This window comes from Callithrix jacchus, chromosome 4, assembly GCF_049354715.1.
Source record: "Callithrix jacchus isolate 240 chromosome 4, calJac240_pri, whole genome shotgun sequence".
In the NCBI taxonomy this organism is placed as follows: domain Eukaryota; kingdom Metazoa; phylum Chordata; class Mammalia; order Primates; family Cebidae; genus Callithrix; species Callithrix jacchus.
Window position 1 is genome coordinate 78,499,561 of NC_133505.1, and position 22,450 is coordinate 78,522,010.

The following is a 22,450-nucleotide window of genomic DNA, read 5'->3' on the forward strand; positions in this document are numbered from 1 at the left end:
GTAGTCTGAGCCCTTCCACCCTTCGTTTTTTACTCCCAAGATATAAACTTTTCATCTTTTAGCCATTAGTAACTTGCTTATTGCAATTTCTTGGTTTTAAAAATTTGACATCTACTGACTTCCCACTGTAAAGGAGTAATTAAATTCTTGCATATCTGTGACAGTTGGACCCTCAGCGTTGCCCTGTGGCCCCCTTTCTACCTCCTGAGATTCACATCTATGTAGTAAAGAATTTAACCTAACCCAAACAAACGTCCCACTTTTGCCCCTGACTTCTGAGAGGTAATGACTGAACTCTTAGAATGTGCCAGGAAGTATAATGTGATTTATGGTGGGGTCTTTGGGTCTTGGTATGACCTTAACTGTTTGCCCTCCAGAGGAGCGAGAGACTGAGGTTAGGAATATGGACAGCCAACCAGTAGCTGCAGTAAGAACTCTGGACACAGCTCAGGTGAGCTTCCCTGGCTGGCAATAGTCTGTGTACTGGCACACTGATGCCAAAAGAATAACCTGTCCATGACTCCACCAAAAGACAACAGAAAGTGCAGTGTTTGGTACTCAAAGTCTGCCCTTGCACTTCCCTTGGCTAATTTAAACTTGCATGCTTGCCAAGTATAAACTGCAACAATGAGCATAATGGTTTCAGTGAGTTCTGTGAGTATTTCATCAAACCTGAGGGTGGTCTTATGGGAACTGTTTTCCCCCTAACTGTATCGATGGCACCTGAGATAACACCTTTGAGTGATTCCTCTCCCCTTGGGTATGAGTGGGACCTGTGACTTGCTTCCAGTCATTAGAATACGGTACAGGCAATGGGCTGTACATAATTGTGTATATGATTGTGTTAAACAAGTTTGTGGAACCCTCTTGCTGGAGTACCTGCCTTGCTGGCTTCGAAGAATTGAGCTACTGTTGTGGGCTGCCTATGTTGGGAGGCTCACATGGTAAGGAACTGAAGGCAGCTTCTAGGAACTGAGGGCAATCTCTGGCTGGAGTGCAATGGCGCAACCTTGGCCTCCCAGGTGCAAGCGATTCTCCTGCCTCAGCCACCTGACTAGCTGGTACAGGCATGTACCACCACACCCAGCTAATTTTGTATTTTTAGACGAGACAAGTTTTCTCCATGTTGGTCAGGCTGGTCTCAAACTCCTGACCTCAGGTGATCTGCCTTCCTCGGCCTCCCAAAGTGCTGGGATTACAGGCATGAGCCACCATGCCTGGCTTGACATCTTAATTATAGCCTTGAGAGACTCTGAGCAGAGCCATGTCCAGAACTTTGGCCCATTGAAAATGTGAGATAATACGTGTTTTAAGCCACTGAGGTAGTGGTTAATTGTTACACAGGAAACTAATGTAATCCCCATCCCCTCTACCACTATCACCATCCAGGCACTAAGCCTGTTGTCCTATCCTAACCACAGAGTGGGTAATCATAATTTCTTTTCTTTTGCATTAAAAAACATTTTTTAAAATTTCTATAACTCAATCAAGACAGTTGCAGGTGGGGAAAAAAAATTTCAAGTCAGATAACAGTCCATAACTTCAATAAGATTAATAGTAAATAGTTACTATGACTTTGTCAATACTTAAAGCTGAGCAATATTCTCATCAGACTTTTCTTCCACATATCCTTTCTTTATGGAGTTACAAGTTGCTTAGATTATTTTATTTGGATAGTGTTCTATTTATCATTAATTGTCCCCAAAACTCTTGATGTCTAATGTTTCTCTTAGTATGTTCAAACATAGTAGGTTGTTAAACAAGATGCATAAAGCAAAAACCATAAAAAATTCTTCAGTTTATTCTCAACAGTTTGAAGGAGAAAAAAAAAACTCCATTAAAATTTTAAAATCTTTACAATAAAAAATACAAGAAAACCTTTAGTGAAAGACACCAAAAACACTGAAGACAATCCACACGACAAGTTATTTGTTACACAAACAACAAATGAAGGATAAGTACCCCAGATACATTAAAAACTTATAGGCCAGGCAGTGGCTCAAGCCTGTAATACCAGCTTGGGAGGCCAAGGTGGGCGGATCAAGAGGTCAGGAGTTCCAGACCATCCTGGCTGACAAGATGAAACCCCATCTCTACTACAAATACAAAAAAATTAGCTGGGTGTGCTGGCGGTCGCCTGTAATCCCAGCTACTTGGGAGGCTGAGGTAGGAGAATTGTTTGAACCCAGAAGACGGAAGTTGCAGTGAGCAGAGATGCACTGCATCCTGGGTAACAGAGCGAGACTGTCTCAAAACAAAACTTCTACAAAACAATGAGAAGATAAGAAAATGTGTAGAATATATGAACAGTAAAAATTTAACAAATAGCAGTTGCCTCTAGGCTGAATGCTACCTAAAAATAAAAAAGTTACTCAAAGTAAAAATAACAGAAAATGTTAGGTTTTACATTTAGTCACATATATTATAAAATAAATTACCTCACATTTTCTTGTAAGATTGTATATTTCCTGAGACATACAGAGACAATGTAGAACTTTTTTCATTTCCTTCCTTCTTATTCAAACGTGTAACACAGGGCATTGCTTCCATTAAAATATACTTGTATGTTGAACAACACCTAGTGGTTTTATGGAGACAAGGATCATTTCTAATATTGTCATTCACAACCTTCCACATACCTGTGTTAGGTGAGAGGTGTTTTTCAGTAAGTACCTGATGAATTTAAGGTGATATGTACATTATCCTTTTTTCATTCCAATCTGAAAATGTTATTTATTTGCATGTATGATAAAACAAGCTTTTGCTTCTTATTCCTTGACTAATATTTTTCCTAGGATAGTCAATCCTGTTTGGAAAACTCTGCCCCTACCGCGAAAGCTCTCTCTCTCTCTTTCCCTCCCCCACAAAGAGGCTCCCTTATCTCTCACTTTACATACCGACCCTAGCCCTCCCGCCGCCCAGCTTCCGGCCCAGCAGTTCAAACTGACCAACAGTTGCCCACCACCTCGGCTTTCGGCTTCCCCACCCCCCAGCCCTTCAGCCCCCTATAAAACAACCCTGCCCCTCTGAGCGGCGCGGCCATTCTCCTCTTCCTCCCGGCTGGTCCGCCCGGAGGCTCTTTCCTCTCAATAAAGCCTGAACTTAAGGAATTTCCTCTAGCCTGCGGTCCGGTTTTTTCCGAACGAGCTCAGTCTTCCCGCAGAGGGTAGGTCGGACAAATCCTTTATACTGATGGGAGTTTATTACAACAAACTGAAAATGGAATAACTATTTACATTGATTTTAGTCAATTATTGCTGTGACAAATTTCAAACATTCCAATTATTACAGTCACTATAATTTTTTATTTTGTTGCTTTTTAAAAAATTTTAATAATTTCCTAATTTTCTTTTTCTTAATTTTTTTTTTTTTTGAGACAGTCCTGTTCTGTCACCCAGGATGGAGTGCAGTGGTGCCATATCGCTTTACTGCAACCTTCACCTCCTGAGTTCAAGCAATTCTCATGTCTCAGCCTCCCAAGTAGCTGGGATTACAGGTATGCATCACCACACCTGGCTAATTTTTATGTTTTTAGTAGAGACAGAGTTTCACCATGTTGGTCACGCTGGTCTCAAAGTCCTGACCTCAAGTGATCTGCCTGCCTCAGCCTCCCAAAGTGCTGGGATTACAGGCCTGAGCCACCTCGCCCAGCCTCTTTTAAAATTTTTTTGGTATTCTCCAGGACTGAGAGTCACTCAAATTTTTTCTAAACATAGAATCTCGAAATTCACCAAAAACTGGAAACTCATTGTTTCTTTCATGTTCAATTTGCTTTGACAGAAATTCTTTACTTTTTTTGTCAATTAAGTTGCTAGAGAATAGATTGAATGCAGGAATGAAATAATGTTCAAGTTTTTCTGTCCTGAGGCACTGAAGAAAGTATGTCAGGCAGTTATCAAAGCAGAGCTCCAGATCTTTGGGGTCCCACTGACTGTCTTGAGGGTTCTCGGTACATACGTGAAAGAAAGCAGTTTTCACATGATAAGAACAGAATTTATCCATATGTTTTCCACTTTTAAACTTTTCTTTCAGCCGTTCTAAAAGGTATTTCATCAGTTTTAAACAATCTTTCCTGTTGAATAAAAAAAGAGAACACTTATTTTTAGTTATTTACATTTAACAAAAGATTTTACACATCTCATAGGAAAAACATAAACAATAAAGATACATAATAACATAAATATAGGCCCGCTGGGGTGACTCACGCCTGTGATCCCAGCACTTTGGAGGCCAAGGCAGGCAGATCACCTAAGGTCAGGAGTTTGAGACCAGCCTGACCAACATGGTGAAACTCCGTCTCTACCAAAAATACAAAATTATCCATGTGTGGTGACGCATGCCTGTAATCCCAGCTACTCAGGAGGCTGCTGCGGAGAATTGCTTGAGGTCAGGAGGTAGAGGCTGCAGTGAGCCAAGATCATGCCATTGCACTCCAGCCTGGGCAACAAGGGCAAAACTCTGTCTCAGAAAAATAAAATAAAACAGAAACATAATTACAGTCACACTAAAATCTGATTATGTTTTCAAATATGTGGTTTGAAGTTTCAAAAATGTCAGGCCTCCATATGCAAGCCCTGACCCAGAAAGTCTGAAGTTCTGTCTGCCTCATCTAATCACATCCCCCTAACAGCCCCAACCCCTCACTCCAGTTTGCCATTATCCCTGATGGCCCAGCTGAGCTTCCCCTAGACATTAAGCTTCTCACTCCACCCTGCCATCTTAACTGTGATGATGGTAATGTGAATACTCCTCCCCGCAACCTGCCATCTTAACTGTTGTTGCTCTGTAAATATCCCTCCACCCCACCCTACCATCTTAACTACCCACCCTAACCCCACCACCACTGTAACTAAACTTATGCTATTGTATACTCCTTGCTCCTACCCCTACCTCTGTAACTGATCTTACTCTGTAACACCCCTGACCCCTCCCCAAAAGATTTGCCCCAACCTACCAACTCCTATCCCACGGCCCTTCACTAATGCCCTTTTCCGCCTCAGCCCACCTGTACCCAGGTGAATAAACAGCCATGTTGTTCACACAAAGCCTATTTGGGGGGGATCTCTTCATTCAAAGCAGGAGTTTTAACAAAAAACACATTTTTTGCCCTCTTTCCCATTTTTAGCTTAAATATTTTATTCCCTCAATTTCTTCAACTGTATGAAGCTAACAGATATTTATACTTTTTTTTTTTTTTTTTGAGATAATCTCGCTCTGTCATCCAGTCTGAAGTGCAGTGGGATGATCTCGGCTCACTGCAACCTCCGCCTCTTGGGTTCAAATGATTCTCCTGCCTCAGGCTCCTGAGTAGGTGGGACTACAGGCATGTGTCATTAAAAATTGTTTGGTATTTTTAGTAGAGATGGGGTTTCACTGTGTTAGCCATAATGTTCTTGAGCTCCTGATCCACCCGCCTCAGCCTCCCAGAGTGCTAGGATTACAGGCGTAACCCACTGTAGGTCAAGATGGCCAAGGGGAGACCTATATTAATTCTATCTAAATAATTCTAAGCTTGCTTGGCTCAGAGTACACTTAAGTTCATACACTGAACTAAACTATATTATTGGTGCAGTTAATGAGAAATCAGGCGGCAACAGGAGTCCTAAGGTAAAGACAATCTGAGAGTGCAGTAATACCTAGGAACACCTCGGGATGGTTGCAGAGCAGGTAATACTGCTGGTCCCACGAATGCCTTCTCAACATGGAGACTGCAGGAGGGCCTCGTAAAGAGGGCTTATGCAAAGATCACTGAGACGGGAGGTGACCTCTGCTCACAAGATCTGAGAGGGTCTTTGGAGATGGGGGAGCTGGCAAGGAGGAGAAAAGCCTTGCAGGGCAGAGATCACGGAATGCCTCAGGCTCTGCCTAGGTTCTGGGAATACGGAGTGATTTTAAATGCTCCTCAATGCTCAGGAGATAAAAGCCCCTTGATACACTGGGTGTGGTCTGACCAGGTGGTTCCTCATCTGCTATACTTCTGATGCAGCCACACCCTGATAACAATCAGTGATAAACTCAGAGTACTGGTTTAGCATGTCTTAGAAGGATCTCAATTGCTGTTAAATGCTCAGAGCCCTAATTTAGCATGTCTTAGAAGGATCTCAAGTGCTCTCCCACCCGCTATCTTACCTACCCCTTCACCCTTCCCTTCCACACCCATAAGATCAATGAGATTGTGCACATAATAAAAGTGTATGGAGCCCAGAGCTTGGGACCAACGCACTTCCCATGCTTGCGGTGGTCCCCTGGTCCCATGCTGTAAATTCTACTCTTGTATTTCTGTCTTTATTTCCTTTTCTCAATCCCTCGGCACTGCCGGGACTAAGGGCACTCACGTACAGGGTTGGGGCTGGTACCCAACACCCACCGTGTCTGGCTATTTATTTATTTATTTTAAACACTGTCCTGCTCTGTCACCCAGCCTGGGGTGCAGAGATGCAATCTCGGCTCACTGCAACCTCTGTCCTCCCCACATTCCCCTCAAGCAGTCCTCCCACCTCAGCCTCCTAAGTAGATATTTATACTATTCATCCAGTTATTCAGTACCTACAAAAATCTTGTTTTAATTTTTATAAGACTATTTTACTTTATTGAACCAAAAATATTTACATAATTTTTCTTTTTCTTTTTTAAAATCCACTGATTGTATCACATAATTATTTATATTATTGGGGTACCACAGATAATCTGCCATTTCATCTAGTTATTTAGTAGTTGACAAAATTTATTATGTATGAAACGATTTAACCTTATCAACATTATTATTTTTTTTTTTAATTGAGACCAAGTCTCACTCTGTCACCCAGGCTGGAGTGCAGTGGCATGATCTCAGTTCACTGCAACTTCCATTTTCCAGGTTCCAGTGATTCTCTTGCCTTAGCCTCCCAAGGAGCTGTGATTAACAGGCATGCCCCACTGTGCCTGGCTAATTTTAGTAGAGATGGGGTTTCGCCATGTTGGCCAGTCTGGTCTAGAACTCCTGACCTCAGGTGATCTACCTTACTCAGCCTACCAAAGTGCTGAGATTACAGGCATAAGCCACCATGCCTGGACAATACCGGCCAATTTTAGAAACTCAAATTAACAATTCCTTTTCAATCTTAGCTTTTTTTTTTTTTTTTTGAGACAGCGTTTCACTGTTGTTACCCAGACTGGAGTGCAATGGCATGATCTTGGCTCACCACAACCTCCACCTTCTGGGTTCAAGCAATTCTCCTGCCTCAGCCTCCCAAGTAGCTGGGACTACCGGTGCACACCACCATGCCCAGCTAATTTTTGTATTTTTAGTAGAGATGGGGTTTCACCTTGTTGACCAGGATGGTCTCGATCTCTTGACCTCGTGATCCACCCGCCTCGGCCGCCCAAAGTGCTGGGATTATAGGCATGAGCCACTGCACCCGACCTCAATCTTAGCTTTTTATGGTGTATATGCTATTATGAAAAAAAATGGCAGGGTACAGTGCCTCATGCCTGTAATCCCAACACTTTGGGAAGCCAAGGCGGGAAGATTTCTTGAACCCAGGAGTTAAGAGACCAACCTGCCTGGGCAACAAAGGGAGACCACTGTCTCTACCAATAAAAAATAAATCTTTTTTGAGACAGGGTGTCACTATGTCACCCACATTGGAGTGCAGTGGCACAATCATGGCTCACTGCAGTCTTGATTTCCTGGGCTCAAGCGATTCTCCCACTTCAGCCTTCCAATAACCTGGGACCACAGGCAGCAGTCACCATACCTGGCTAATTTTTTTTTTTTTCTGAGAAGGAGTCTTGCCTCGTCACCCAAGCTGGAGTACAATGGCGCGATCTCAGCTCACTGCAACCTCCACCTCCCGGGTTCAAGCAGTTCTCCTGCCTCAGCCTGCTGAGTAACTGGGATTACAGGCACGCAACACCACACCCAGCTAATTTTTTGTATCTTTAGTAGAGATGGGGTTTCACCATGCTGGCCAGGCTAGTCTTCAACTTCTGACCTCATGATCCACCCACCTCGGCCTCCCAAAGTGCTGGGATTACAGGCATGAGCCACTGCACCAGGCCTGCCTGGCTAATTTTTAAATCTTTTGTGGAGGCAGGAGCCTCCCCATGTTGCTAGGCTGGGATTACAGGTGTGAGCCAACAGGCCCTCTGCAAAATTTTTTTTAAAAATTAGCTGAGCATGGTGGCATACACCTTTAGTCTCATCTACTTGGGGGCTGAAGTAGGATGATTGCTTCAGCCCAGGAGATCGAGATCGTGGTGAACTGTGATTGGGTCAATGCACTCATGTCTGGGTGACAGAGTGAAAGTCTGTAATCCCAGCACTTTGGGAGGCCGAGGGGGGCAAATCATGAAGTTAAGAGATGGAGGTCATCCTGGCCAACATGGTGCAACCCTATCTCTACTAAAATACAAAAATTTGCTGGGCTTGGTGGCATGCACCTGTAGTCCCAGCTACTCAGGAGGCTGAGGCAGGAGAATCGCTTAAACCCGGGAGGCAGAGGTTGCAGTAAGTTGAGATTGCCCCACTGAACTCGAGCCTGGCGACAGAATGAGACTCTGTCTCAAAAAAAAGAATCGATTACTCAGTTAGTGTTGTTTTCAGTTTGGCCAGTCAACCCCTAGCCATCAACACAACCCAACTATCTCAAAGCAAGCCCAGTATCCAATAAAAGTGATCCTTTGGCCTCCTTCAATTATATAACATTAATATTCATTACCTTTAAACAAGCAAAATACTATGATCCATTGAATTGTATGGCTAGTGTTCATACCCTCTTGGTCCTACTGATACATCTATACAAAAACACATTCATCTGATCCAGGGTTCAGAACAACTACTCCCTGGCCTTGCCTTCTAACAACACCGTTTCCTTGGCCCTTTGGATCTAGCTTCTCTGGTTTCATACTCACTCTCCCCAGGTCAACCCAATCCTGCCCTGATCCCCAGACCCAACCCAGCTCAGTTCTTCAGGTGTGAGGTATGGAGTCCACAAAGAATTAAGCATAGTATAGATAATCTGTCATTTAACAAAATAAGGCTATTACCTGCAACATTTCACTCCTTTCTCTTCACAACACGTTTTAGATTGTCCATGATCCCTCAAAATTTCCTTTTCAATGTGAGAGAAGGATAGCCGCCATGTTTCTTCTTAATTTAAAAAAGAAAAACAGAAAAGCACTTTACCAAACCATCCATATCTAAACAATGTTTAAGTGAGGCTGAAAAAAATTCTAGGAGTGAGGCTGGGCGCGGTGGCTCAAGCCTGTAATCCCAGCACTTTGGGAGGCTGAGGTGGGTGGATCACGAGGTCGAGAGATCGAGACCAATCTGGTCAACATGGTGACACCCCGTCTCTACTAAAAATACAAAAAATTAGCTGGGCGTGGTGGCGCGTGCCTGTAATCCCAGCTACTCAGGAGGCTGAGGCAGGAGAATTGCCTGAACCCAGGAGACGGAGGTTGCGGTGAGCCGAGATCGCGCCATTGCACTCCAGCCTGGGTAACAAGAGCGAAACTCTGTCTCAAAAAAAAAAAATCTAGGAGTGAATCAAAAGAAGTGAACAGATAAATAATTACGTATAAAAACAAGTACACAGACAAAAATACGGGCCTAAGTGAAAAACAATGGGAGGAAGTCACAGATGCATATAGTGAACAATAGTGAGATGTATAATCATTTATATATTGCTAAATTCCCTTTGTTAAATACTTTGTTTCAATAATAATTTCAATCAATTTATTCACTTTTTCTGTACCATCCTTACAGGTTTAGTATTAATACAAAATAATTTGGCTGGGCTTGGCGGCTGATGCCTGTAATCCCAGCACTTTGGGAGGCCAAGGCGGGCAGGTCACGAGGTTAGGAGTTCGAGACCAGCCTGGCCAACATGGTAAAATCCCGTCTCTACTAAAAATACAAAAATGAACCAGGCACGGTGGCATGAGCCTTTAATCCCAGCTACTCTGGAGGCTAAGGCAGCAGAATCACTTGACCCTAGGTGGCAGAGGTTGCAGTGAGCCAAGACCGGGCAATTGAAACAAGAGCGAAACTTCGTCTCCAAAAAACAAACAAGCAAAAAGATGAAAGCAGAACATGCTAAACGGCACTACTAGAATTTCCCAAAGAAGATTTTTCTACAGGAAAAAATAACCTGTTCCTTCAATGAGTAAATTGAAAAGGAATAAAAAAGTAATGAAAGAGGAAGTTATGAGCTAAAAGAGATTTAACAGATGTATCAGTCAGTCACAATGTATGAACCTTATTCAAATCCTGATCCAAACAGGCAAACTGAACAAAAAAAGTGTGACACAAGACAAGTGGAACTTTTAATACTGAATAGATGTTTGATATTAGGGAATTATTGCTTTTTTTCTTTTGTTGAGACGAGGTCTCCCTCTATCACCCAGGCTGGAGTGTGTGAGCACAGCTCATTGAAACATCAACTTCCTGACCTCGAGCATTCTTCCCATGTCACCCTTTCCCATAGCTGGGACCAGAGGCACACACCACCATGGCTAGCTAATTTTTAAATTTTTTGTAGATATGGGCTCTCTATGTTCCCCAGGCTGATCTTGAACTCCTGGACTCCAGCAATCCTCCAGCCTCCCAAAGTGCTGGAATTACAGGTGTGAGCCACTGTGCCCAGGCAATATAAGAACATTATTTGCTTACGCATTTATTTTATTTATTTATTTTTGAGATGGAGTCTCTGTTGCCCAGGCTAAAGAGCAGTGATGCCATCTTGGCTCACTGCGACCTCCACCTCCCGGGTTCAAGCAATTCTCCTGCCTCAGCTTCCCCAGTAGCTGGGACTGCAGGCATGAGTCACCATGCCCAGCTAATTTTCTACTTTTAGTAGAGATGGGAGGTTTCGCCATGTTGGCCAGGCTGGTCTTGAACTCCTGACCTCTGCCGGCCCCAGCCTCCCAAAGTGCTGGGATTATAAGTGTGAGCCACTGCTCCCAGTCATTTATTTTTTTTTTAAGATAATGTCTCACTTTGTCACCCAGGCTGGAGTGCAGTGACCTGATCTTGGCTCACTGCAGCCTTGACCTCCTAGGCTCAAGTGATTCTCCCACCTCAGCCCCTTAAAGAGCTGAAACAACAGGTGCATATCACCATGGCCAGCTAATTTATTTTGTATTTTCCGTAGAGATAAGGTTTGGCTACATGGCCCAGGCTGGAACTCCTGGGCTCAAGTGATCCACCCACCTCAGTCTCCCAAAATGCTGGTATTACAGGCATGAGCCATTACTCCCGGCCTAGTCTCCCTTGGTACTGGTTTAAGATTTTCATAATAAAAAGTTTTGACCGGGTGCAGTGGCTCATACCTGTAATCCCATCACTTTGGGAGGCCGAGGCAAGCGGATCACCTGAGGTCAGGAGTTTAAGAGCAGCCTGGACAACATGGTGAAACCCCATCTCTACGAAAAATACAAAACTTAGCCAGGGATGGTGGTGGCCACCTGTAATCCCAGCTACTCATGAGGCTGAGACAGGAGAATTGCTTGAACCCCGGAGGCAGAGATGGAGTGACCCTAGGTTGCACCACTGCACTCCAGCATGGATGACAGAACAAGACTCCGTCTGAATAATAATTATAATAATAATAAATAAATATTTTTAAACTAGATGAATTACCTGTGAATAAGTTAACAAAAGATATACAAAACCTCTGCAGCAAAAACGCTAATGAGAGAAGCTGGGAAGTATTAGAGATCTAAATAAGTGGATTGGGGAACTCAATATTGTTAACATATCAACTCTCCCCCATTTTTTCTTTTTCTTTTTTTTTTTAAGAGACAAGGTCTTGTTCTGTTTCTCAGGCTAAAGTGCAGTGACAAGTTCATAGCTCACTGTAATCTCGAACTCCTGAACTTAAGTTATTCTCTTGCATAACTAAAACTACAAGTGCACACCACCAGCCTAGCTAATTTTTTAAAAGGTTATTATAGAGATAAAGATTCACAACTCTCTGTAAAAGCTTTTATAGACAGTTTTTCTTTCTTTCTTTATTTTTTTTTTGAGACAGAGCCTTGCTCTGTTACCAGGCTGGAGTGCAGTAGAATGATCTCAGCTCACTGCATCCTCTACCTCCCAGGTTAAAGCAATTCTCCTGCCTCAGCCTCTGAAGTAGCTGGGATTACAGGCAGGCACCACCATGCCCAGCTAATTTTTTTTATTTTTAGTAGAGGTGGGGTTTCACCATGTTGGCCAGAATGGTCTCAATCTCTTGACCTTATGATCTGCCTGCATCAGCTCCCCAAAGCCCTGGGATTACAGGTGTGAGCCACCAGGCTCAGCGGGAGTTTTCACAGAGTGTTGTCCAGGATGGTCTTGAACTCCTCACCTCAAGCAATTCTCCTTCCTCAGCCTTCTGAAGTGCTGGAATGACAGGCATAAGCCACCATTCCTGGCCCAAAATTTATCTATAGATTCAACATTATCTCAATCAAAATTCCAAAAAGCATTTTGTGGAATCTGACAAGCTGATTTCAAAATTTATATGAGAATGAAAAGGGTCAAGACTCTCTAAAAAACACCCCTGGAGAAGAACAAAGTGGTAGAACTTGCCCTAAAGGGTATCAATACTAATTTTAAAGCTACATTATGTACATCAACATGGTACAAAGACAGACAAAGATTTTTAATGGTACAGAATAAAAAGTGCAGGAATAGCTACGAAATACAGTTGGCCCTTTGTAATCAAGGGTTTCACATCTGAGAATTCAACCAACCATGGATTGAAACCCACAGATATGGAGGTCCAACTATACATCGTTTTATGTAAGGGATTTGAGCATCTGCGGACTTTGGTGTCTGCGGGGTACCCTGGAGCCAATCCTGAGGGTCAACTGTATATGAGACTGTAAAGAAAGGTGGCATGTACTCTTTGAGGGAATATATTGTCTTCCCGGGTCCACAAGGGGGCTTAGTTTCAAGGGCAAGAATCTTCCCAGCGACATGCCCCGCCCTCTCAACCCATCCGGGAGATTAAAGATCTTTGTTTAAATTTTGGATCCTGCGGGAAGAATCAAAGATCAATCACTCCAGCAGAAGTTTAAAGGAACTCCTTTCATAGGTCAAAGGGCTTGGAGAGGGAGGGAATTCCTCCCAGGTTAAAAGTCCCTGTCCCCAACATCCGGGCCGGCGGATTCCATATTTGGGTCCCCTTCCACAATCTTTGTGGAAACTTTCTCTTTCTCATCTTTTTCTCTCTTTTTTCTATTGCTCTGCCTAAATAAATAAATCAACTTTCTGCAAAAACTCTTTGGGGTCCAATATTTACTTGCAAGTGCACGGCGCCACTCATGGTCCCCTGTCCCATTCTTGGGTGAGAGACCAAAAGCCCAGAGCCCATTGGGGAGTGAGCTAAACCTCTCCTGCACCCCGGGTCCCAGAAACCGGCAAACACCCTTGATAAAATGTGGTAAGAATGGCACTTTGCCTCTGTGACCTTCCTCCCTCAAACCAGTAACTGGTCTATTCATAAGAAACATATTAAACAAATCTCAAGTAAAAGACATTCTGCAAATTACCTAATTAGTACTCCTCAAAAGTGTTAAAACTGAAAAACTGTCACAGTCAAGAGCAGCTTAAGGAGACATAACAACTAAATGCAATATGGTATCCTAAATGGGATCTTGTAACAGTAAAAGGACATTAAGAAAAACTAAGGAAATCTGAAAAAAGTATACACTTTTTCTTTTTTTGAGATGGAAACTCACTCTGTCACACAGGCTGGAGTGCAGTGGCATGATCTTGGCTTACTGCAAGCTCCGCCCCCCGATTTCAAGCGATTCTCCTGTCTCAGCCTCCCGAGTAGCTGGGACTACAGGTGCGCACCACCATCCCTGGCTAATTTTTGTACCTTTTTTTTTTTTTTTAAGCAGAGATGGGATTTCTCCATGTTGGCCAGGGTGGTCTCGAACTCCTGACTTCAGGTGATACGCCCACCTCAGTCTCCCAAAGTGCTAGGATTATAGGCATGACCCACTGTGCCCAGCAGATAAATTATAGACTTTAGCTAACAATAATGTATCAATATTGGTTTATTAATTGTATAAATGTACTATATTGTGAGATATTAATAATAGGGAAATGGGGGTGCTGCGTGGCACGTGTCTGTAGTCCTAGTTACTCAATAGGCTGAGGTGGAAGGATAATTGAGCTCAGTTCCAGACCAGCATGGGCAACACAGTGAAACTCTGCCCCACTACCTCCCCCACAAAAAACCCCAGGGAAAAGGGATTTTTTCCCATTAGATGGGAACTCTCTGTACTATCTTCACGATTTTTCTATAAATATAAAACTATGCTAATACAAAAAGTTTATTTTTAAATAAACTACATTGAGATATCATTTCTCACTTTTTGAACTACTGGAAAGAATATCAGTTGGCAAAAAGTTTAACCAGTCAGTGAGGGTGAAACATGTACTCTGATACATTGCTGTGAAAATATAAATTGGAATGATGCCTATGGAGGAGATCTGGGAAATACCTAGCAGTATTACATAAAGATTTACTGTTTGACCAGCTGTAAAAATAGACTCTAAAAAGGAATGGGTTCCCTGGTAAGCAGACTTGGATGGAGAAAAAAGAAAAAAAATAAAAGGAATGGGTGTTTTCTCTACATAGAGGTATGGCGTGAGAGCCAAGATATCTTGTTAAAATGAAAAAAAAAAAAAAAGTGTTATATCTGAGAGCAGAGCTTCTAAAAAGTAAAAAATAAACACAATTAATAAAATTAAAAAGAAAAAGGTACGGCCTGGGTGTGATGGCTCATTCCTGTAATCCCAGCACTTTGGAATTGTTTGAGGTCAGGCGTTTAAGACCAGCCTGGGCAACAGAGCAAGACCCTGTGTCTACTTAAAAAAAAAATGTACCTTTTATTTTTAAAAGGGGGTGATCATACAAATATATTTATATATAAATTAGTATATTATCTAATATTTATATGTTTAATCTACCTTTTTCAAAATAATACCAGTATTATTACCAATAATATACTTATAAAAAAGATTTTTTTTGTGCTTTTTGTTCTTAAGATAAAAGGATAGTCAAAATACCAAGTTCTAAGCCCACTTGAAAAAAATGTCCAGCTGGGCACAGTGTCGTGCACCCTAATTTCATCTGCTTGGGAGGCAAGAGGCTGAGACGGGAGGATCACTTGAAACCAGGAGTTTGACTCCAAGAAGAACAACCCTAACTCCTGGGCTCAATGGTCTTCCTGCCTCAGTCTCCTGAAGGCCGAGGGAACTAGGCCCATAAGCACATGCCACTGCACCCTCATTTCCCTATTGTTAACATCTCGTATTCATAAAATACATTGGTACGATTAATAAAACAACACTGATACATTATTGTTAACTCAAGTCTATATCCAGATTTCCTTAGTTTTTACATGATTTTTTACCTTAAAAAATGAAATATTATATACTATATCATATTTATATGCCACCACCCATTTTTTTTTAGATGGAGTCTCACTCTGTTGCCCAGGCTGAAGTGCAGTGGCATGGTCTCAGCTTACTGCAAACTTCACCTCCCGGGTTCAAGCAACTCTTCCGCCTCAGCCTCCAGAGCAGCTGGAACTACAGGCATGTGCCACCACACTCAGCTAATTTTTGCATTTTTTTTTTTTTTAGTGGAGACGGCATTTCACCATATTGGCCAACCTGGTCTGGGACTCCTGACCTTGTGATCCACCCACCTCAGCCTCCCAAAGTGCTGGGATTATAGGTGTGAGCCACTGCTGGCTGCCACCACCTTTTACAAATAAAAGGCACACTTTCTTTTTGTTTTTGAGACAGGGTCTTATTCTGTCTCCACTGGAGTGCAGTGGCACCATCTTGGCTCACTGCAGCCTCACCCTCCTGGCTCAAGTGATCCTCCTACCTCAGCCTCTCAAATAGTTGAGATACAGGCATGCACTACCATGCCTGGCTAATTTTTGTATTTTTAGTAGAGATGGGGTTTCACCATGTTGCCCAGGCCGGTCCCAAACTCCTGAGCTTAAGTGATCTACCTGCTTCAGCCTCCCAAAATGTTGGGATTATAGGTTTGAGCCATTACATCAGTGAGATACAGAATATATGTATTTATTTATTTTTGTTTTCAAAGACGGGGTTTCATCATATTGATGGGGCTGGTCTCAAACTCCTGACCTCAGGTGATCTGCCTGCCTCAGCCTCCCAAAGTGCTGGGATTACAGGCATGAGCCACCACATCCAGCCAGAATATATTTATTTACCTATATCTTTAAAACATGGAAGGGCGAGCACAGTGGCTCACGCCTGTAATCCCAGCACTTTGGGAGGCCAAAGTGGATGAATCACCTGAGGTCAGAAGTTTGAGACCAGCTTGGCCAACATGGTAAAACCCTGTCTTTACTGAAAATAGAAAACTAGCCAGGCATGGTGGTGTGTACCTGTAATCCCATCTACTCCAGGAGGCTAAGGCAGAATGACTTAAACCTGGAAAGCCAAGGCTGCAGTGAGCCAAGATCGCCCCATTGCACTCCAGCCTGGGTGACAGAGCGAAACTCTGTCTCAAAAATAAATAAATAAAATAAAACATGGAAGGGTAAACTAAAAACAACTAAAAGGGTTTCTACTCAGGGAAAGAGAAAAGTGTGGAGAGGACATGAACAGAAGATGTTTCTCTAACTGCACCTTTTTCCATAGCTTTGACTTTGGAACCATGCAAATGCTTTATGAATTTATGAAACAAACTAAATCAAACTTTAAAAACCAGTATAGAAAAACATAACATAATGAAACAAGTTAATTTACCCATGTTTAGTTAAAATGTCCAGAGACTTTTTTGGGGGAGGGAAGAGGGGTATAGAGGACATCTTGCTATGTTATCCTGGATGGAGTCTAGTGGTAACTCTTCGGCTCAAGCAATCCCCCCAAGTAGCTGAGACTACAGGCATAGGACACTGCACCTGGCTGAACATTTTTTCAAGTGGGTTAAAAACCTCATATTTTGGGGTGAGCGCGGTGGCTCATGCCTATAATCCCAGCACTTTGGGAGGCCGAGGCGGGTGGATTACGAGGTCAAGAGATCGAGACCATACTGGTCAACATGGTGAAACCCTGTCTCTACTAAAAATACAAAAAATTAGCTGGGCATGGTGGCGCGTGCCTGTAATCCCAGCTACTCAGGAGGCTGAGGCAGGAGAATTGCCTGAACCCAGAAAGCGGAGGTTGCAGTGAGCCGAGATCGCGCCATTGCACTCCAGCCTGGGTAACAAGAGCAAAACTCCGTCTCAAAAAATAAAGAACCCTGCATATTTTGACTGTCCTTTTATCTTAAGAACAAAAAAACTGCAAGTAAATCATAAACTGTTTTTTTATAAATCATATTCTTGGTAATAAAACTGGTATCATTTTAAAACAGTAGATTTTTTTGGTTTTCTTTGAGACGGAGTTTTGCTCTTGTTGCCCAGGCTGGAGTACAATAGCGTGATCTTGGCTCACTGAAACCTCCGCCTCCCAGGTTCAAGTGATTCTCCTGCCTCAGCCTCCTGAGTAGTTGGGATTACAGGTGCTCACCACCACGCTCGGTTAATTTTGTATTTTTAGTAGAGACAGGGTTTCTCCATGTTGGTCGGGCTGGTCTTAAACTCCCAACCTCAGGTGATCCACCTGCCTCTGCCTCCCAAAGTGCTGGGATTACAGGCTCACATGAGACACCACACACGGCCCAACAGGTACTTTTAAAATTTGAAATTTTTAATTAAAAATCAATAAAAACAAGGCCAGGCACAGTGGCTCATGCCTGTAATCCCAGCACTTTGGGAGGCCGAGTCAGCTGGATCACCTGAGATCAGGAGTTCGAGACCAGACTGAAAACTAGCCAGGCATGGTGACATGTGCCTGTAGTCCCAGCTACTCAGGATGCTGAGGTGGGAGAATTGTTTGAATACAGGAGGTAGAGGTTGCAGTGAGCCGAGATTGCACCACTGCACTCCAGCCTGGGCAACAGAGCGACACTGTATCAAAAAATAAATGGCAAATGAAAATAAATAAAAACAACAACATAATATTTTTAAAAATATACCTTGTGAGACCAGGGAATTACTAGTGGAATGCTTAGAAAAAGATAAAGCAGGCGTTGTGTCTCCAACCTAGTCCAAGTATTTTCACTAAGTCCCTTTGTTTACTCAAATACACATATACTCACACACGTACACAGAAGCAGGGTTTTGTCTAATTATACATAATCTGCCATGATGGGAGATGCAGAATAGCCAAGGGTAACAGAAAGCAGATGTGAAGCTAAGTACCCAAAACCAGACTTCACTTTCTTTCATTTTAATGGAAGGATGCAAAGAACTTCCTAACCACAAAGGCCATAGGGCCACCAAAGGAATCTTTTTCATCTCTAAGCTGAAATGTCTTCCAGTGTCCCCCAGGACAGGACAGGCCAAAAAGAAATAGTATGGGATCCTGTTGCAATTTGTATATCACTTACAGTGAAGGTTTCTTGGGACAGCTATTCTAAAACTTGTTCAGGTTGCAGAACAATCTCTTTGCAGAAAGCTATAATCATTTTGTAAAAATATGAACAATTATATAGATAAGTCCCCTTCACAAACTATTTTTCTTACAGAAAAATTCTGATATGTGTGCAATACCTAAAGTTATGATGTGTGTCCATAAAAACACAAATTATCAAACTAAGCGGAAATAAACAAACTATTTCTGGGCTTTTTTCAGCAATACTCATTTATGGTTCATTTGTTTTGTGGTCCCCTTCAGTTTCCCTGGAATCCAATAGTAGTATGTGCCAAAAGTCCTATATAAACCTATGGGAGAAAATGAAAATAATCAGCTACTTTCTTTCTTTTTTTTTTTTTTTGGACTAAATCACAAGAAAAAAGCTGCTTCCCAAGAGTTTGAGACCAGCCTGGCCAACATGGTGAAACCCCATCTCTACTAAAAATACAAAAACTTAGCCAGGCATGGTGGCAGGCACCTGTAATCCCAGCTATTCCAGAGGCTGAGGCAGGAGAATAACTTGAACCCGGGAGGGAGAGGTTGTAGTGAGCTGAGATCGCACCATTGCACTCCAGCCTGGGCAACAAGAGTGAAACTCTGTCTCGAAAAAAAAAAAAAAAGCTGCTTCCTTCTACCTTCAAAATTATCACCATTATTCAGTTTTAGCTGTAGACCAACTCAATCTGGTTCTTGGAAGTTAAGTGTTACCCAAGAGCACAGCCTGAAAACCCATACTGATCTAGTAAGGCTAAGACACACAGGTAAACAGGCAAACCTAACCACTGTGCCCAAATACAACTGATGCTGGAAAGTTCTCCTGGCTGCATGAGAGAAGTGGAATGGGAAGATAAAGGAAAGAGAGAACCAAGGTGAGAATGAGAGTCTAGACTCTAACAATAATATTGGTATGTAATAATGTATAACAGCCAGAACACAACTGGCCACAGAACTGCATGCACATTTTATCTTTGCAGAATCTTCCAAGTAGCTTTGGTTAACACAGTGTACAGATGAGCAAGTGAGTTTAGAAAGCATCATAACTAGCTCAAGTTCACACAGCTAGTAGAAGGAGCCTGAGGATTCAGAACCAGGGCAGTCTGACTCCAAGGCCACTGCTGCTTTTCTTTACTAAAAAAAAAAAAAAAAAAAGATTAAATTCAAATACAGATTGCTAGACATTTTAAAACTGAGTATTTGATATTAATACTACAACTATGCCCTTTTCAATTCAGTCTGTCACCAAACTCCCATTTTGCCTGATGGCTCTTGAAACGACAACAGCATTGGTTGGCTGTTGACCTTATACTGCCTGAGCATGTAACATGAACAACTCTTTGATGTCTTCTTAAAGTTAATGTTAATATTTAAAATACCTTGGAAACTATTTCCTTCCTTTGCATGCTTGGGTACAAGGTAAAATGGCTCTCGTCTTAGCTTCGTCCTAACTTTCGCTGAAAGCCAGTTTTTGATGGGCAGGCCTTTCTGGGTGCTAGCAGGCCAGCTACTTTTTGATTCCAAAGCCAGGATTATATCCACAGATATTTCTTTTCTAATAAGAAGTGTTACAGCAGGGCTCCCTCTTCTTTTCCTCTCCATGATGACATCTGTATCTGCTTGAACATATAAAAGAGAAGAAAGTATTTATTAATCCAATTTTCTCTGAAAATACAGGGGAAATAATGCAGCTATAATTGAAGATCTCTGGTGTGCTAAGTATAAAGTAAACAATAGTGGTAAAACAGAAACTGGCTCTAAAAGGCTACGTGTTTTACTAATTTAGCCAATATTAGCCAGGTGTGATGGCTCATGCCTGTAATCCCAGCACTTTGGGAGGCTGAGGCGAGTGGTTAACTTGACGACAGGACTTTGAGACCAACCTGGCCAACATGGTGAAACCCCATCTCTACTAAAAACACAAAAATTAGGCTGGGCATGGTGGTGAACGCCTGTAAGCCCTGCTACTTGGGAGGATGAGGCATGAGAATTGCTTGAACCCAGGAGGTGGAGGTTGCAGTGAGCTGAGATCACATCACTGCACTCCAAACTGGGCAACCAAGTAAGACTCTCCCTAAAAAAAAAAAAAAAAAAAAAAAACAGTATTTCTTGATAGCTCCCATGGGAGGCATTGTCAGACTGTGTGTGGCATATATGATGAGGGGGGTCTCTATAGATTTTGAGGTTTGAGGGTACTCTGATTAAACTTTCATTACAAATTATAGATGGCAGTGTGGAGGGAAGCCTAGAGAAGAGGCTAGGTGGGCAAGAGGGAAGAGACAGAGAGCAAAAAGACCATAGCAACAGGCCAGCACAGAGGCTGGGTGCCATGGCAGCACAGAGGCAGGGAGCATCAAGACACAGGGGGAAGAAATGAGAGCAACTAAAGAGGTTCAAATCAACATAACTGGCCGGGCACAGTGGCTCACGCCTGTAATCCCAGCACTTTGGGAGGCCAAGGCGGGTGGATCACAAGGTCAAGAGATAGAGACCAACCTGGCCAACATGGTGAAACCCCATCTCTACTAGAAATACAAAAAATTAGCCGGGCATGGTGGCACATGCCTGTAATCCCAGCTACTTGGGTGTCTGAGGCAGGAAAATCGCTTGAACCCAGGAGGCTGAGGTTGCGGTGAGCCAAGATTGTACCACTGCACTCTAGCCTGGGCAGCAAGAGCAAAACTCCATCTCAAAAAAAAAAAAAAAGAAAGAAAAATCTACAAACCTGGCCACCTCTCCTGTTACCACTGAGGAAGTAAGTGTCCATCTACCTTTCTTTTTATGAGATGAAGTCTTGCTCTGTCGCCCAGGCTGGATGCAGTACAACAGCATGATCTAGGCTCACTGCAACCTTCACCTCCCAGGTTCAAGTGATTGTCCTGCCTCAGTCTCCTGAGTAGATGGGATTACAGGCCTGCCCTATCTTGCCTGGCTAATTTTTCTATTTTTAATAAAGACAGAGTTTCACTATGTTGGCCAGGCTGGTCTCAAACTCATGAGCTCAAATAATCTGCCCACCTTGGCCTCCCAAAGTGCTGGGATTACAGGTGTGAGCCACTGTGCCTGGCCCTCTATCTACCTTCCAAAGGCCACCTCTGCACGTGGTCTCTGAACCCCTTCCTTCTCAACTTCTTAAAGTACCCTGCTCTTCAACTATTCCCTCTCCTACATCAGCCATCTCTCCCTCCCTGCTGGATCATTCTGAAATTCATACAAAGGGTTACAGTGTAAACCTCTCCTTTCACCCCACATCTGCCCCCTTTCCATACTCACCCATCTTTCTGCTTCCTTCCATCCCAAACTTTTTTTTTTTTTTTTTTGAGACAGGGTCCCACTCTGTCACCCAGGCTGGAGTGCAGTAGCATGCACATGGCTCACTGCAGCCTCAACCTCCTAGGCTTAAGCAATTCTCTTGCTTCAGCATCATATGTAGCATCGTATGTGTCATGCACACAGGTGCATGACACCATCTCTGGCTAATTTTTAAAATATTTTTGTAGAGATGGACTCTCACTTTGATGGCCAGGCTGGTCTTGAACTCCTGGGCTTAAGCAATTCTTATGCCTTGGCCTCCCAAAGTGCTGAGACACCACACTCAGCCCAGACAGAACTTTCTAGAGCAGCCTATACATGCTGTCTCCACTGCAACAAAACACTTGTATTCTCCTTTTGCTCATTCTCTGCTTCCCAAACTCTAATGGAATTCTCTTCTTACCATTCTACTTAACATTGCAAATTCCCACCTCCATCTCCCACATTCCTGATCCCTCTCTTTGCCATACTTTTTCACAACAGCACTTACTACTATCTACTACACAAGATAATCAATCAGCCAGGTGCGGTGGCTCACCCCTGTAATCTCAGCACTTTGGGAGAACAAGGTGGGTGGAGCACTTGAGGCCAGGAGTTCGAGACCAGCTTGGCCAACATGGTGAAACCCCGCCTCTTTAAAAAAAAAGATAATCA

At 42.9% G+C, this 22,450-nt stretch overlaps 1 protein-coding gene across 2 annotated transcripts in view; it reads right to left on the bottom strand.

Annotated features, from left to right (window-relative positions):
- Positions 1-3,180: 3,180 nt before the first annotated feature.
- CGAS (cyclic GMP-AMP synthase) overlaps positions 3,181-22,450 on the bottom strand; it is a 33,302-nt gene continuing 14,032 nt past the window's right edge. The window contains exons 3-5 of one of the 2 annotated variants that reach the window (XM_008994663.5): positions 19,864-20,100; positions 9,028-9,130; positions 3,181-4,072 (exon numbers count right to left, since the gene is read on the bottom strand). In XM_008994663.5, coding sequence (XP_008992911.3) covers positions 3,658-4,072; positions 9,028-9,130; positions 19,864-20,100 — 755 coding nt within the window. In that variant the 3' untranslated portion in view covers positions 3,181-3,657. Of the gene's footprint in view, positions 4,073-9,027; positions 9,131-19,863; positions 20,104-22,450 lie in introns of both variants that reach the window. The other variant, XM_008994662.6, reaches the window with a different exon arrangement.